Source organism: Gastrolobium bilobum, unplaced genomic scaffold (assembly GCF_033153095.1).
Source record: "Gastrolobium bilobum isolate Gb01-03AN ecotype WA unplaced genomic scaffold, APGP_CSIRO_Gbil_v1 utg6105, whole genome shotgun sequence".
Classification (NCBI taxonomy): Eukaryota; Viridiplantae; Streptophyta; class Magnoliopsida; order Fabales; family Fabaceae; genus Gastrolobium; species Gastrolobium bilobum.
Window position 1 is genome coordinate 767,640 of NW_026899702.1, and position 17,293 is coordinate 784,932.

Here is a 17,293-nt window from a genome sequence, read left to right on the forward strand (position 1 = left end):
AAATCGACCCGGTCATTAACCCGGTCGAGGTACTGGGTCACTGGTTCAACCAGTGGGTTACTGATTCAACCGCATGACCCGATAATTATATGCAATTTTATAATTTATATTAAAAAATTATAAACACACTCAAATATCTAAGCAAAAATGACAAAAAAATTCAAATATTTTAATATAAAAAGAATAAATCACATATTATTATACAATAAAGGATCAAACAAAAATATAATGATCGTGATATGAGGCTTTAGGTTCAGAAAATGACATATCTAACTATAAATCAAATCGAAATTTTCTGCATAGTGCATAATTAAGATAATATTAGTGTTGTAGGTAGCTTATGTAAGTTAATAAAAAATAAATATATTTAAATATGTCCATTATGACTTTTTTTTTGAAAAAAAATTTGGAATTTTTTTTGGGACCGGGCCGGTCACCGGTTAACCGACCGGGTCACCGGTTTTCATGAAAACTGGCCGGGTCGCATCGATTCTGATGCATGGCCGGTTCGTTGCTTGAACCAGACCGGTTTATCGATTCACGGGTCGACCCGGCCGGGTCGGTTCGATTTTAATAACATTGTTTTTAAGTATTTCCTCCCATTAATATTGTGTCATTTACAAGCCAATGAATTTAAAAACACAAAACTAATTCTTAATTACGAAAATTTTATACTAAATCACCTACTCATTTTCTAGTAATTTTTTTTTGGTAATACATTTTCTAATAATTAATTAGTACTCACTTAATTACTGCTTATTAAGCATTTTATAACAATTAATGTTTATTAGTTAATTTACTATACCAGAACATCACTTAATATGGACCACCAAAATTTCACCAAATTAAAAATATTAAATAATTTGATTTTTTGATTAAAAAATATTTATTTTAATTTACTCTTAAATTATTCACTTATAGCTTTTTTTTACTTAGCGGGTGTGTTTATTATACATGGCCATTAGGGGTTAAACTGGGCCCAGCCGGCCTACAGAGGCCTACGTCAGGCCAGACCTGACCTAATATATTTCATAAAATAGGCCCAGCTTAGGCCTTGAAAAAAGCTTATTTAATAAAAAAGATGTAGGCCCACTTTCACAAGGCCTGGCCTATAGGCCGGCCTATATTGTACTATTTATTTTAAATAAAATAAAATATAATAAGTATGCCTTAATCAATTGCGATTATTTATAACTTAATTATATTCGATTATATTTTAATAGAAATCTGACTTTATTTCTTATATAGAAGGAACCAACATTTCAGCATGTTAGATTGTGTATATGAATATATTAAAAGGTTTTTGGGAGAGGTTATACTTACTACAAACATCATGATGTGTTTGTTGGATTCATATAGTTATTTTAATTTACATAGTATGGATTTGTTTGTTGGATCCAATGAAATATATGTTGCTTAGTTTGAGCATTATGCTTTTGAAAATGACTTAAATGCAAATTGTATGAGTTTTGTCATGATTTATAATTCTGTTTGGACGTTGAAATTATGATTTTTGGTTTAGCAACAGAATTTGAGTATTTTATGAAATTAATTCATGGTTTTGCTTGAAAGTTAAAAATTAACGGGCTAATGGGTTAGGCCAGGTCATTTGTTTTTTTATAAACAGACCAAGCCAGACTAACGGTTAAACTCGTACTAAGCTTGAGTCAGGCCAAATTGAAATTTTTTGACAAAAACTTGAACTTTTCGAAACAAAGCTTGACTCAGCTCAGTCCACTTTCATCGCTAATGTCCATTGATTGACAAATCCCACCATTCTATGACGAAAATATTACTTGCACAGTTGTTTTTTAGTATAGGAACTTCAGGAAAGGAAAATTAAGCATTGTGTCTGAGGAAGTTCAAACACACACGGAGAGGGAGATGGAGAGAGAGAGATATGAGATGAGATGTGACATACCATGAGAAACTTTATTTGTATGAATAATATAAATAATTCTATAAACATTCAATAAATGTTAAGTAAAAAAAAGTGATTAAATGCATCAAAATAATGGAATAGTACTAAGATGGGATAAGGGCTCCGGCTAACAATAAATAATGTTATTCCTACGTGTTTATATATATATATATATATATATATATATATATATATATATATATATATATATGAGGTATGATCCTTTAATACCAGTGTCAAATTTAAAATTTGACATTTCATCTAAAAGTCATTAGATCAAAAAAGATCAATGACTCTGATTTGTAAGCATGTGACATCATTGATCTTTTTTTATCTAACGGCTCTCAGATGATGTGTCAAACTTCAAATTTGACACTGGTGTAAAAGGATCTTACTCTCATTTTACATGAGATAATTATCTCATATTATCCCACTTCAAAAATTTCACCTACTCTTTTTCTTTTTTCTCCTTTAATGGTGGGCCCCACATGATTTCTCTCTGTAACATAAGAGAACTATTCTCATGTAAAATAAGAGTAGCATTTATTACAAAAAATAAATAAGAGTAGCATTCTCTATATATATAAATATATAATAATAATAATAATAATAAAATAAATAAAATACCTTTCATTAATTCCCTCAACTTTGAAAATAAAATAAATTTTAGGTTGTAAAAATATTATTTTCTGTAACAGAATATATATATATATATATATGGGGATTCCGGCTGTCGATTGAAAGATATTATTAAGTAGAATCAAAAAAATAAACACTTTACTATTTGTCTTACATCTCACATATCTGCTAAGGTCATAATTAAAGTATATATGCAAGAAAAATAAGGCGAGACCAATTATAATAAAATAATATATAAATGTGTTGTAAAATATGGATGACTTAAATCATGTTATCGTTGACACTAATGATGCAATTATGGATAACATTATCATTGACACTAATGATACAATTATGGATGGCGTTACCGTTGGCATTAGCGATGCAATTATCTCTCATTCATCATTTAATAACCACCACACTAGAGGAGCATTACTCCCTCATTAAATGTTGTAATCTTATATATAGACATTTTTGTATTGGATAGGTGAGCTGAATGAGAATCAGAATTTTACCTATTTGTCTACTCTATTCTTTGTCTCCATGTCTCTCTTCCTTTATTTTATAACACGTTATCAGCCTGATGGGAGAAGATTATGAGATTGCTATTATAAAAAATTGTAACTGTTATTCCACTGCCTTAGCTCCAATAATCGTAGTTATATGGCTTAATTGAGGGAGAATTGTACAAATTGTAATCTTTTTTCCTTTACCAAATTCAAATTTTTATCCAATTGGGTTTTTCTTAAAAAGGTTTGTAATGACACAGTCTAAGTTAACGTAATCTTAGCTCTAATAATAGTAGCTATATGGCTTAACCACTGCCTTAGCTCCAGTAATAGTAGCTATATGGCTTAACCACTGCCTTAGCTCATATATGGCTTAATTGAGGGAGAGTTATACACACTGTAATCTTTTTTCCTTTACCAAATTTAAATTTTTATCCAATTGGGTTTTTCTTAGAAAGGTTTGTAATGAGATAGTCTAAGTTAACATATAACAATAGATTGTATATTGTACTCTTTTTCCTTCGCTAAGTTTTATTCCACTGAATTTTTCTTAGCAAGGTTTTAATGAGACATATCCATAAGTGTGTAGTCATCCAGGTTTAAATGAGACATACATGTGTAGTCATCGAGGAGTGTTGTAAAATATGGATGATTTACAAGTGTGGTGGCTCAGTTGGTAGCATGGGGACTGAGTGGTGGGAGAGGATCTCGGTTCGAATTCCACCAACACCATCTGGGGAGGGGCATAAGTATCGTAATCCTTGGACTCGCACCCGAACTCTGGATTAGTCCTATAGGCGGCTCAAAGAGTCGAACCCGTGGGGATACCGGGGTTCTGATTCGCCTCAAAGAGATAATTAGGATCAGTCTCCAAAAAAAAAATTATAGATGACCTAAATCATGTTACCGTTGGCACTAATGATACATGTTATCGCTGGCATTAATGATGCAATTATGGATGGCGTTAGCGTTGGCATTAACAGTACAATTATCTCTCATTCATGATTTCGTAACCACCACACTAAAAGAGCATTACTCCATCATTAAATGTTGTAATCTTATATGAGAAATGTTATATTTACAAATTTTTTGTTTACAAACTACGCTATGTCTGACCGGTAATACAATATAGTATTACCGATCAGACATAGTGTAATTTGTAAGTTTGTAAACGGATCCTTCCTCATCTTATATATAGACATTGCTCGTATTGGATAGGTGAGCTGAATGAGAATCGGAATTATACCCTATTTATCTACCCTACTCCTTTTTTTTTGGTGAAAATCTACCCTACTCTTTGTCTCCATGTCTCTCTTCCTTTATTTTATAACAAAATACAAAATATTATTATGAAATATGTGTATACATATGAGGAGTGATACGTATAGCATATTTATTTTATCTATTAATAGTTTAAAGTATTTTTTTTGTAGTAGTTTAAAGTATTTATTTATAAACTTATTAATAGCAAAATATTAATTAAATCATGAAATGTGATAGTTGATAACCTTAATTTCATAGTTCATATTTTACTAATAACACCTTATAGTTAGAGTCATTGTAATACTAGTCCTGCGTTCAAAAGATTTAAGAAAACATTGGGGAGTGTAAAAGAAATTTGTATTACATAACCACAGTATTGGCTATTTGGACATTTGAGAGTGTTACCATCTCTATTTTACTATTTTAGGGTGTTACCATGTTTATTTTACCTATTTAATAAGTTTAGTCCTGCGAATTAATTCTCGTGGAATTGCTTTTATATTTTTTTAATTTTTTTAATGAGTTCTTCAACGCTTGGGAAACTCAATTTTTTTTTTTGTCATTCAAAGCCCTTAATGCTCTTTTTTTTTTTTCAATTCAAATAAGTAATTTGTTACTAGAGGAAACAACACTCGGCAAGGAGTAACTATAAGCAATCATTACTGTAATGTATTGCTTGATGCAATGCAAAATAATCAAGAGGCTACATCTATCCATGTCGTTCGTAATTATGATCATCATTCACTTAAGTTTGGAGAGGCTTTCAATTATTTGATACAAACATGTGATCATATTGTTTTAGTCGATATAGGCAAACCTAAATGTTTCCATCCACTATCGATGCTCTTATGTCATTATCGGATGTAGGTTTTGACAATTCGATTTATAGATCCATCGGAGATGAAAATTATAAAAATGGCAAAAAATTTAGATTGCTAAGATCGCACCATGTGACATGATCGGTAAATTTTCCAACGAAGCTTGAAGTAGAAATTGTTATGGAATATTTCCATATCCTAACCACCTACTCAAGAATCCCTTAAAAGATAATTACTCAATTATTCTAACAATATGAAACAGTAAAGCTGCTAAGGATAGAGTCCAACAGAAAGAAAGTTGAATCCTACTACAACTGGGAGATCTACACAAGTCCAAGAGGTAACCCTTAAAAATAAGAGGTTAAAGACCCCAGGTATACAGCTTGAACTCATTTTACTGTTACTGCCAACACTGTGCACACATCCACGTCTTGGCTATAAGCCTATTGCTTGTGCGCAGTGATCAGGACATCGGCTATAAGCCAAGTATACATCTTATTATACAATATCTCTGAGCGCATACTATACGATATAGCAATACGATCTTTTCAGAACCGAACAGAAATAAAATAATAATAAGTTCCCTACGAGAGTTTGCAAAACTCTTTACAAAAATAAAAATAAAATATAAAAACAATTCTGCGGGACTAATCCGTATAACTAAATACCCCTATTAAAAAATAACTTTTGAATTATATCAAATGGGTAAAAATAATATTTCAGGTACTCCTGAATTGTCAAATAACCCCACAATATTATTGGAGAACGAGAAAAACGAGGCCAGTGCTGGCAAAAAGCCAGCAGCTTGCGCAGAAAAACACATCAAACATGTAAGTTGATCTCTACCATTACTTTGATGCTTTTATTATTAGTCTTATTGAATTATTTTATTTTAAATATTTTTTCTTTATTAACAGTTTTAAAAAATTATAAAAACTAATTAAATACGAACGTCAATAAAACATGAAAATGATATACACATTCCTCATATATGCTAGATAAAAGGGGGCCAACCTTTTTTGAAATTGTTGCGAATGAGATCATACAACAGGAATGATTTAGACATTTTTCATGTCGGTTTCTAGCATCTCTTTCAAATAGGCTAACAACTCGAATAACTTTTTTGCTCAGAGAAATTAATTGATGTGTTTGTTGTCACCCTTGTAAAATTTAATAATAAAGCTATGTTTAGGGCCTTTAGGCTAGTAATCTCTGTTTACACACTAATATTTTTACACTTTTTTGGAAGACAAAAACAGTTTTGCGTTTGTATATGTTCCATGTGATACTTGGTGCCTTTTAATGGCGTACAAATTTCGACTTGTTTAAGACAGTTGGTGAGCTTAAATTTTTATATGAACGGCTAAACTTAATACATGTATATTTATTTTATAATAATAATAGTAATACTAATATTTTAATTTAACATAAATTAACATTTTATTTTATTTTTGATCTGATTATAAATTTGAGTCTAATTCATCAAATATTAAAAGTTTTATTAGTATATAATGCTGGATATTGACATATGAGTTCAAATAAGAAGTCATGAGTTTTAAGGGGAATCAGATTTGTATTAAATTTAACTTAATTTAATTCAATTTATTACTGGTCTTACCAAAAGAATGTTTGGATGCCTACATTTGCAGTAAAAAAAAAAGGCTTATTAAAGTGAGGTCGGGTTATTATTCCACTTACAAAATAATTTCACATCATCAAATTAAGTTTTCAATAAAAGGTCATACAAAACAAAGTAATTTAGTGATATATTTCAATTCTAATTTTACAAGAATTGAAATTTACAATTTAAATGAATTCAAAATCTTGATTTTTACATTTGAAACAAATAAATAAGACAAAATTATAGTTCTAATCTGAATTAAAACTCTTTGAATAATATATCCAGAGTTTATAAAATGTTAAACTTAAATTAGTAAATAATAATACATTAAAAGAGAAAAATATTTATCAGTTTAAATAATACAACTTGATATCATTTTAAGTAAAATGAATATTTAGTGATTTTTTATGCTTTTTTCTCTCTCCAAAATACTCTCGTTTTCTCACCTCAAGAAAGAGAATGTAAAAATCACCAAATATCGACCTCACCAAACATCTATCAAAATATGATTGTTTCACTTAAAAACAATACAAATTTATGTCTTTTAAAATAACATATAATTTTTTCCATTAATAAAATATTATATTTATATGATGTATAATCGTATATTACAAAGTGAATAGTAATTTTTTTAGTAAAAAATTATAATTGATAATAATATATATTAATATTTTGTAATTATGTTGAAATTATAAAATTTGGGTATAAAATAGAAAAAGAAATATATATATAAAGACTATAAATAATAAAATATTATACTTATATGATGTGTAATCGCATATTACAAAATACTATCATAAACTCATAACTGTCCTATTTATACTAAAATTTAATCAAGTAGTAGCGTAAGCCTACAGCCCACCAATATTAAAATAAGACTTCTAACCCCAATTAAATAAGTAAATTAAGATACATAACGAAATAGAAAATAATTCCTGAACCTTCTTCCTCAATTAGATCACTAACTGATTCTAAACTATATTCTAAACATTTTTTAAGATATTCTAAATTATACTAATAAAATACTGAATATAATTTGAGATATTTTATAGGGAATCTCACAAATCCCATTGAATTAAACACGAAATTAAAGGATTAAATTTAATTATGATGCAGTGATAAAACTCGTTAAGCAAATTTCACTATCACCCGAAATCAAACTCAAAACTGACCGTCAATTGCAAAAGCCCTCGTTAACTCTGCCCCACTTGTTTTCTTTTTGCTCACTTCACTATACAAAAAATAAAAAATTACTCCACCAAACATAAATGATTTTTTTTTATAAAAACGAGAAATCAGTTTGTCATGATATAGAAATAGGGAGTAGATTCTATCATGTAAAAAAATGATCATGTGGTCGTATCATTTGATCACAACCACATATTTAAAAATTATACACTTTTCTCTCTCTTATCTCATCATCAATGAATAATTGTGATCAAATAACATAATCACATGACTACTTTTTCATATGAGAAGATCCACTCCCATAGAAATAACACTTACAAGATCCGATTTCATATCCTGACTTTTTTTACCAAGAACCAACTCCGGATCCTGACTTTTTTTTTTTTTTTTTTTTTTTTAAAGTGTGGACTCTCACTTGATATGTGTGCGCAGATAAAAAAACTCTTGTCATGTCGAACCCTAAAAATAATTGTACAAAACAACTACATGCCAAGGGCAGAATAATAAAACTCGCTTCCTACCATGAAGCGGTGCTGCGGTAGCCGAGAAATATAACAAATAGGGAAGAGATGCAGAAGATAAGACATTCCATCAATTTACCATCCCAAGAAAGAAGGGAAGGGTTAAAAAAAAAAAAAAGCAAATGATATAACATACAAGGAACGAAAGTTTCTATTCAATTCAGTTGTAAATCGGTGATATGGTCAGAGGTGTTACCTTGTGTGTACCCATTATGAATATGGAACAGTAAAGTCAAACATTCTGTCATTCTAAACTACTTCAGACACACCTGATATGATGAAAACAGCCTAACGGAAATAAATGGATATTTGAGGGATGTCAATATCATTATCCTCATCATCCTCACAGGCCACAACAACGTCCAAGTGACGACGGTACGGAGGGATGTCCACCTTGGCCACTTCCCTTGCCAAATCCGCCATTTTTTTGTCCATTCGCTCTTTGTGCCTAGGGAACATGCTATTATAGAGCAGACAACTTCCACATGAAATACTATAAGCATTCAAGCCTTTTGCCTTCAGCCACTCAAGAAGTTCCCTGAGTGTAGGATTGTCTCTTAGAATCCATCTGTCCCAAACTGTCCAACTCATATCTTGATGCTTGATGATCTTTGGTGGAACTGGCTCAGCCATGGAAAAGAGAGGCAGTGCTAAGTTGGCAAATGTGTTTCTGTAGTCCTCAACTTTGTGCCCTCCGTCCAAAACTTTGAACAGCTCCAGGCAGACAAGCCCAGTGGCCATAGCAGTTGAGGTTGCAATTGCTGGAATGATCCGTCCAGCAATAAACTTCGCCTTGAGCTTGTCAACTTCAGGAATGCTGTAATTTCGTGCCCTCATGTTGGCAAGCCCAGCTATCACGTCCATATGGTAGTTTGTATCATCATCCTGCAGTTTTACAGCAGAAAGGCAATTTCTAACTTAGTTGATCAATATTATTTAGAAAAAATAAAATGCAGGTGGAAAAGTTCATTACTCAACCCCACCACCAATACAAAATCCCCAATTGTAACTACCAAATTCAATTAAGACAGAAAAGGCATTATCGAGCATCATGGTAAAATTTCAGTCAGAAGAAAAACTCAACGAGAGAAAAATAGACCTTCTCAAACTGAACAGGCTTCATCCTGAACCCTGGCGGCAGCTTTGTCCGGCACCTCTCTAACCTGATGATTAGATCATTAATAACAGCTGCATCATCTATGGAAGCAGTTGCGAGACTGGTGGCCTTCTCATCAGTCACTATTTTTGCATCTTTCTTGGGCTGAAAGTCGGGTACTATCACTCTATCAACAGCTTCAGCCAACTTCTTAGGGTTCTTGACCCAGTCAGGGATTGGGATACCAAATGTTTCTGCTCTTAGTATAGAAGCTGCCATCACAAATTGGAGATGACCAAGATCAGAGGATGAGAACTGCAGTGGACGAGGGAATCGTTTTGGTGCAGACCAGAAAGGAGCTCCAGTACTAGTTGCAGCATCTTCAGGAAAAGTATAAGCTAACTGCTTCACTCGGTCAGCAAAATAATCTTCAAACCTGTGAATAAAAAATCATGTTTCAATGTAGGACACAAAAAAATTAGTATGCTCCCACAACATTCCTATAAGAGAACATAAGCATGTATTATCAATTAAACATACTTTAGCCTAGCCCAAGTAATGCAATCTTCAAAAGTCTCACACTTCTCTTTATCCAAGCACTCAAGAACACGCTCCAAGTTATCCCTTGCTTGAGCATCACCAGCATTCCTCATTGCAGTAGAATATTCACTTGGATTGGACAAATATGAATTTACTTCAGCTGGAGTCTTCTCAAGCAAACCCTCAAACTCTGATCGAGCCCATGTCAAGCAATGGTCAATGTTGTGTGGAAATGAGTGTACAGTACACATTGGTGCCTGTTTCTCGGGTGGATCTCTTGATGCACCATAGTTTTCTGTTAGGTGGGGAATGACCATCTGGGTATTGCATTTGGCTCCAAGTGTTCCAGATTCAAGAAGTGGCTTCTGGAAATACAAGCACCTCTGATCAACATACAGTCTCGCATTCACATTGTCCAGTGCATTAATCACAACACTCAAGTTTTCCCAGAAGGTATCATGAAACACATTTTCCGTGTCAGGGCCAACACGATTTTGCAAAGCTTCAATATTGAGATGAGGATTTATAGATGAAGCAGCTGAAGCAGCGACTGTAGACTTAGCCTGGCCAATATTCCAGTCACGGAAGAGGAACTGCCTGCTTAGGTTACTCTTCTCAATGACATCGTCATCAGTAATTGTCAGTTTCCCCTGACTTCCACAAGAAACTCCCATTAGGGCAAGATTTTTTAAAAATTCACATCCCAATGCACCAGATCCAACAACAAACACTTTAGCATCCTCCAATTTCTTCTGTAACTTTAGTCCAAAAACTGAAATTTGTGCATCATAACGACTATTTATTGGCTTCAAATCATTAGGATCCAGTGGTTCTGTAGGAAGTGACTCCACAGAGTCGAAGTAGAAAAACTGCAGAGAAGGAATAGAAGTTAAAACCACAAAAATCAATCAGGGCAACAAGTAAAAGTATTATAACCTCAAAAATAAAATAAAATGCTCATTAAAGTGAGAATGAAAAAAATGAAACATGAATAACATATATTTACCAATAGACACTCCTATTATTTTTTAGGAACTAAACAAAACGTAATAATGTCAATACATCTTGGGACTGTTAGCCATGATATCACATCACCCTCTCAAGATAATGTTAGAATATCAAGGATTTAAACCAACCAACGTCTATGCACATCCATTTGGTCAAATCTTGGTATGTATGCAGATATGTGTATACTAAAGCACAAACTTTATCAGAGCTTGCACACCGATGGTATTGCCTCAAGGTAAGGATTACTTTCAGACAGTGTTAGAGGATTGTGCAGAGAGAGAAAAGGTACAATGCAATACTCATTCTAGGATAATCACAAAGATTTAAAAAATCCAAGCTGTCAAGTCATAGTCAAGTAAATTTCATTTATAAGAATCAAGTTCAACAAGTACAATGCTCAACTGATGGGAAAGAATCTTCTTTTTTAAAGATTCAAGATCATACATAGGTTGCTTTGTTTAAATCATAAATATTCATTCATAGTTATTTTTACAGAAAACTATAGAACGTGCAGAGTAATAAAATATCCAGCTGAAAGCAGCAAATTGAACACACAAAAACAATTGGCTAACTAACTGGAGAACAATATTATGGAAAAGACTTTCATATGGGCTAACTTCATTTGCAACACACAAAATAACAGAGGATATAATGATTAAGAAGAAGAAATATTAGTTACCTGAAAAAGTGGATGAAATTTCCCTGAGCACGCCTTGACAACCTCTTGTCCCACAACTCCACCAAACATGGCAGCCATAGGGTTCAATACTGCCCTAGCACCGAAGGCAAATTGTCGTAAAAGTTTTGGATTCACATCTTCCAACTGTCCATCACCTAAGTTTCCATTAATATCACTGGCAATAGATATAAGTTTCTGTGCGTCAACCTCAGAACCAGCAACAGGGAAGCGACCTATCTCAGAAATGAACTTATCCAAAGCCTGGAATGCTAAATGAAGGAGAGGTGGGCGATCAAATTTAGAAAAATCACTCAGAAGAAAGTCACCCGGATCACTGAGTGCTTCCTTGAGTGGTTTAAAGTTCAAAACCTTTGGTTGTTTGACCTGTGTGACAATACCACCTTTTTCATAAATACCATAATTTGTGGTGTCTTCTTCGAGAGTAAATGAATATGCTCTAGCGTTTTTAATCTTTCTTGGCTTTCCATCATTCAACTCTTTCATACCATGAACTTCAGAGAATACAACCAGATCTCCATCCTGAAACTCAAGCCTCTCATCATCAACACAGGATACTAGAGCAGGGTTGTCATTGCTGATGGATGCAATTATACCAGTATGGGGTTCCTCTCCATCAACATCAAAAACAGTGAACTCAGGCCCAAAATCACAAAACACAGAACCAAAAAGGCCTCTAACTTCAGTTTTGATAAAGGCAATAGAAGGCTGATGACTGTGGCAGTAATCATTGAACTCGATGGCTTTCTCTAGACTGATATCAGTGAAAACAACAGCCTAAAAAATAGTAAAATAAACAAATGTAAATTTATCCAAATAAGTCAGATACAAATGGATTCATGGTTGCAGATAGCAAAGTTATCTTTAAATTACACCATTAACCATCAAACATTCACAATCTGAGTGTTATATCACTTCAGCATTACAATTCACAAAAAGGACAAATCTTACTACAACAGAATAATGTTAATTTATTTTACATTTTTACCAATAATATTAAACAATACAAAGAACATCAGATTTAATTTTGGCGATAAACAGTAGAGCTAATAATATGGTAATGGATGCAAGTAGTTGTCTCCTAACACATTATTGCCAATACTCATAACACGGAACATGTACCATCACAACAACCACATAAGCATTAAGAATTACATGCAAAAAAATAAAAAAAAAACCTTTCCATCAACTTTAAAATTTACTAGAAAAGGTGTCTCACTGCACATTGTTAGCAAAAAAAAATATTGACTTAAGAACAATAGCCAATATTATATGCGACCCAGTTTGCAGCTATACTTAGGGATGACAACTTCTACCCAAATTTAGGGATCTCCACACAGAATACTCCATTTGGGGCTGTGTTCTAGAATTTTTCTACATGGAGAAAATTGCCCCAAAGTAGATTCGGAGACAGAAATGGGGATCACACTCCCTGCCCTGCAGGATTCATGTACAAGTGAAATTACAAAATCACCTGTAGTATATATACATCTACATATAGAAGTTAACTTTTTAGTCATTAATGCATTAAATTTAAAATAGACTAAAAAACCTTCATCCTTCACTTCACAGGACAGAATTATAAATTACAAATTCACAATAGCAGCCCCAAACCCCATTCTCTTCAAATTTCAAACCCTAAATCCCCAACCTGTCGACTGTCCGAAGCCCCAAACTTCTGACACTTCATCCACTAGCAACAAAGCCAGTATTGTCATCAAGGGAGTAGGGGTTCCTTTGGATTTCATAGCTATAGACAAACCAAATAGCATTGTCAGCACACAGCAAATATTGAGACTAGGATTGGATGGAGATTTTCTTCTTGATCTGTCTCACTCTTCCCCATGCTTTCATTCCTAACAACTGCAGGGGAAGCAGGAGAAACCTCAAGGCGCGGTAATTCAGTTTTAACACTAGGATTGGGTGAGGAAAAGAGGTTTGACACCGGGATTCGGTGGAAGCTACAGCTCAAGTGATGGGGGTGGATGGGGGTGGCGCATGGTGGTCAGGGCAAGATTGATGGTGGTCTGAGGCGGTAAGATGCGGTGGAGCGACAGAGTTATGCTATGGGCTGGAGTTTAGCGTTTCACAGGTGGTAGGATTTAAGACTGATAGTGCTCTGGGGATGAAATGGGATTGGATTTTCTGCTTGTGGAAGTGGAGAAATTTGTGATGGTTTTGAGTTGTGGTTTGTTTAGGATGTCTGTTGCGTTCTGTTGTGAGGCTTGATTTTGAGTCATAGCATACGGAGGCTTGGTGTCTTGATTTTGCTGATCAAATGTCAACTGACATCAGCTCGCTGAAGGAGGCAGTCAGCAATCTCTCCACTACTCTAACCCAATTTCAGGAACAACAGAAGTAAATAGACAACCACTTCATTAAAGTTAGAAGTACAACAAAGACAACAGTAAATAACACGGGCAAATGTAAAGCCAACTAAATATATGGTAGCAATATATAGTACGTGAGACATGTAACCATTGACTCTGCATTTACGGTAATTTCCCCCATAATCTTTCATTTTTTTATCATTCACTCATTATTAATTATTAATCACCAAGTTTAGTAGTTAATGCGTACCCATACAAAACTGTAACACAAGTAATGTTTCAAACAAATGAAATTGAAATGCAAATAACTACACAAGATTACAAATTATCCTCTCACTATCAACACATGCACAAGGAAAATCCTCTCCCACAGTTCCACAGACATCAAAACAAGCCAACATACAGATGTAGTTACTTGATATATAGCAGATTACATAGAAATGCATTTAACAGAATATGAAGTTCAAAAAATATAAAGGAGTAGAAAGCAACCTGGAAATTAGAAAGTTGTTCTTTTGTCAGCTTAGTTGTCAAGCTTATTACAAGCACTGCATTGTTGAGTTCCTGCAACTTACTAACAGAAGCCACCGCCCTGTTCTTACCAAGGTCATTCTCTGAAAACACAAAATTGCTGGACAAATCCCATAACTCCACAGTCCCTTCATCATGCAAGGTTACAGATTTGACACCAGCCAGAATGAGATTCTTTGCTGCACGTAGTAAACTTTATTAGGATACAAAAAACAAGATCAAGTATTACAGAGCTGGCACTATTTGAATCTATAACCCAGAACCATTAAAAAATAAAGCCACAAAACAAATAGAATGGTTCAAAGTGCATTATGAATTTAGAAACGCTCTTAATTAATCAATCTAAATTGAATGGGCATAAGTGAGGACCTTTGGCAAGGTTGCCCAAAGATACATCAGCACAAATTACTCCTTAAAATCAGTTGATAGGTATACATACAACAAATTGATATCCTATTTGAAGTTAATGATATAAAACTTGTAATACTTAAAATGAGCAACAAGTAATCATTTATTAGACTGGACAACAAATTACAAGATTATCAACAGTGTGAGTCTCATTGCTTCACTTCATTTTTCAGCAAACAGAGGACACCGGGGACCAAATAACCAAAACTACTAATACCAATCCCATCAAGTAACATAGTTAATTGATTTTCTTTTATTATAAGAGAGACATGGAAGCTACGGCAACAAAAGATGGGAGAAAACCATTGCTACTATATTACGTCCTAGAACACCAGACCCTAGTCAACTTAGCATTTAAGTGTGTCTATAAACCCCGAAGATTTAACCGCTACCCTAGTTCATCAGATAAAAACCATGTTGAAAAGCAAATGAAAACGAGGCATCCCCACATCTAATCTACTAGTCAGTAGTCACGAAATAAACATCAACTTATAAGGAAGCAGTTAAAAGTGATTTTCGAAGACCCATTACCAATCTCGACACCAAGGCCCTGCATCCCTGAAACGAGGACGCTAGATGCAAAGAGCCTCCTCATGGTCTCCCGGCCATACACAGCGAGCTGACGGCTGTGCAGATCCTCGTCAATATCCGGCGGGTTAGAATCGCCCAAAGCCATAACCGACGCTCCTCCGATCGAATTCCCGGCGCTGTTGTTGTTGTTGTTGCTGCCGCTACTGAAGCTCCGGTCGCTGTCGTTCTCCGTTGATTCGGCGGCACCAGCACGCGAGCAGGCAGCAAAGCAGCCGATCCGAGCCTTCTTGTGTAACGGCGCCGCAGCAGCACCTGCGTTGTTGTTGTTGTTGTTGTTCGTGGTGGTGTCGGTCTCTTCTTCTACAACCACTCCTCCTTCGCTAGCTCTCTTTCTAGGAAGCATATAGTGCAGTAAGCTGCTGAACACGCAACGAAACCGCACCATAGAGAGAATCAACGCAAAAAAACAAACAAACAAATACAAAAAAACAACAGCAAACAAGTTAAAACCATGATCGGGAAGAAGATCCCGAGACATAAAGTAAGAAATGATCCAAAACCCTAACTGTCACGTGATTCGAGTGCAGAACAACGAAGAAAAAAACAGCGGAAGATGTATGAATCTTGATATTAGGTGGAGTAGAAGATAGGGAACGTACCGATTGGAACTTGGGAGAAGGAAAGAATGGAATCTGGATGGAAGATGAGAAACGGAGAGAGAGAGAATTTGGTTTTTCTTTTTGGTTCAGTTTAGAAATGTGAGGAGTAAGTGAGGATTTGATATAAGAGAAAGAGAGAGAAGGAGAGAGGGGCATTTATGGATTTGCGTCTACCTAGGGTTTTTGGAGAGCGATAATGGTGAATTTTGATTTTCCCTTCGCTCACTCACTAGTCACTACCATTTCAGTGAGAGAGAGAGAGAGAGAGTAGGTGCTGTGTGGTGTGGGCCTGTTACTGTGATCATCAAATCGTGAGCGGTGTAGACCAAACCAATGCCCAACCAGCTACGAAACACCGTACTTTAAAAGACGTGTTGTGTCGAGAAATAATTTTGACGTGTCTTGTTTAATATTTCTCGATATTCTGACACTTTAACACACATTGTAAAATTTTAAAAAAAAAAGTTTAAAGGTTATCTTACGTTGCGTTATATTTTTAGTCTTAACTATTAGATTCGTTGGATTACTATTACTATTCTATTGAATTTAATATAAATATTTATAATTATAAGTTTAGCTTTATTTTTTTGTTAAATTATTGAATATTAAATATAATATACGCAATATAAATTAAAAATATTATTCAATATCAAAACGTGTCAGAATCTAACATTTTTTAGAATTAACGTGTCAGAGTGTCATATCGTATCGTGTCCCGAATCGATATCAATGCTACATACGGAACGAGTGCATCGACGTTTTGGACCAAAATGGTGTGTGTTTTCTCGTGCATAGAAAGTATTTTATAGTTTAACTATTAATTTTCGGGTTTAATAAGAGTTATATTGTAAAAAAAGTGATTGTGTAATGTTATAGAGATTCGTTTTGTGTGCTTTAGTTTTTTTTTTTTGCTTCAAAAAATGCGAGCCCCACAAGATATTGTGTGTGTAGGAAACTTTTTTGTAGCATGTGACATGATAGATGCAAACCACTTAATTTTTCCTGCTATTTTTACTCTCTCTTTTTTACATCAT

At 34.0% G+C, this 17,293-nt stretch overlaps 1 protein-coding gene across 3 annotated transcripts; it reads right to left on the reverse strand.

Moving 5' to 3' along the window:
- Positions 1-8,530: 8,530 nt before the first annotated feature.
- LOC133292730 (ubiquitin-activating enzyme E1 1-like) lies at positions 8,531-16,565 on the reverse strand. Of its 3 annotated transcripts, none has more exons than XM_061491167.1 (7): positions 16,260-16,565; positions 15,601-16,016; positions 14,623-14,840; positions 11,783-12,577; positions 10,096-10,964; positions 9,559-9,991; positions 8,531-9,344 (listed from the first exon to the last, which is right to left on the reverse strand). In XM_061491167.1, exons 2-7 carry the CDS (start codon positions 16,001-16,003, stop codon positions 8,748-8,750), a joined length of 3,315 nt encoding a protein of 1,104 aa, XP_061347151.1. In that variant the 5' UTR covers positions 16,004-16,016; positions 16,260-16,565; the 3' UTR covers positions 8,531-8,747. The 3 variants fall into 3 exon arrangements, with proteins under 3 accessions (XP_061347151.1, XP_061347152.1, XP_061347153.1); XM_061491168.1 differs by having other exon boundaries at positions 15,601-16,019; XM_061491169.1 differs by lacking the exon at positions 16,260-16,565 and having other exon boundaries at positions 15,601-16,021.
- Positions 16,566-17,293: the final 728 nt, after the last annotated feature.

Coding starts and splice junctions, on each gene's coding strand:
- LOC133292730 (XM_061491167.1), bottom strand. CDS start 16,003: ATGCTTCCTAGAAAGAGAGCTAGCGAAGGAGGAGTGGTTGTAGAAGAA. Junction 12,578..14,622: donor AACAACTTTCTAATTTCCAG/GTTGCTTTCTAC, acceptor ACTATTTTTTAG/GCTGTTGTTTTCACTGATAT. Junction 9,992..10,095: donor ATTACTTGGGCTAGGCTAAA/GTATGTTTAATT, acceptor TTTTATTCACAG/GTTTGAAGATTATTTTGCTG.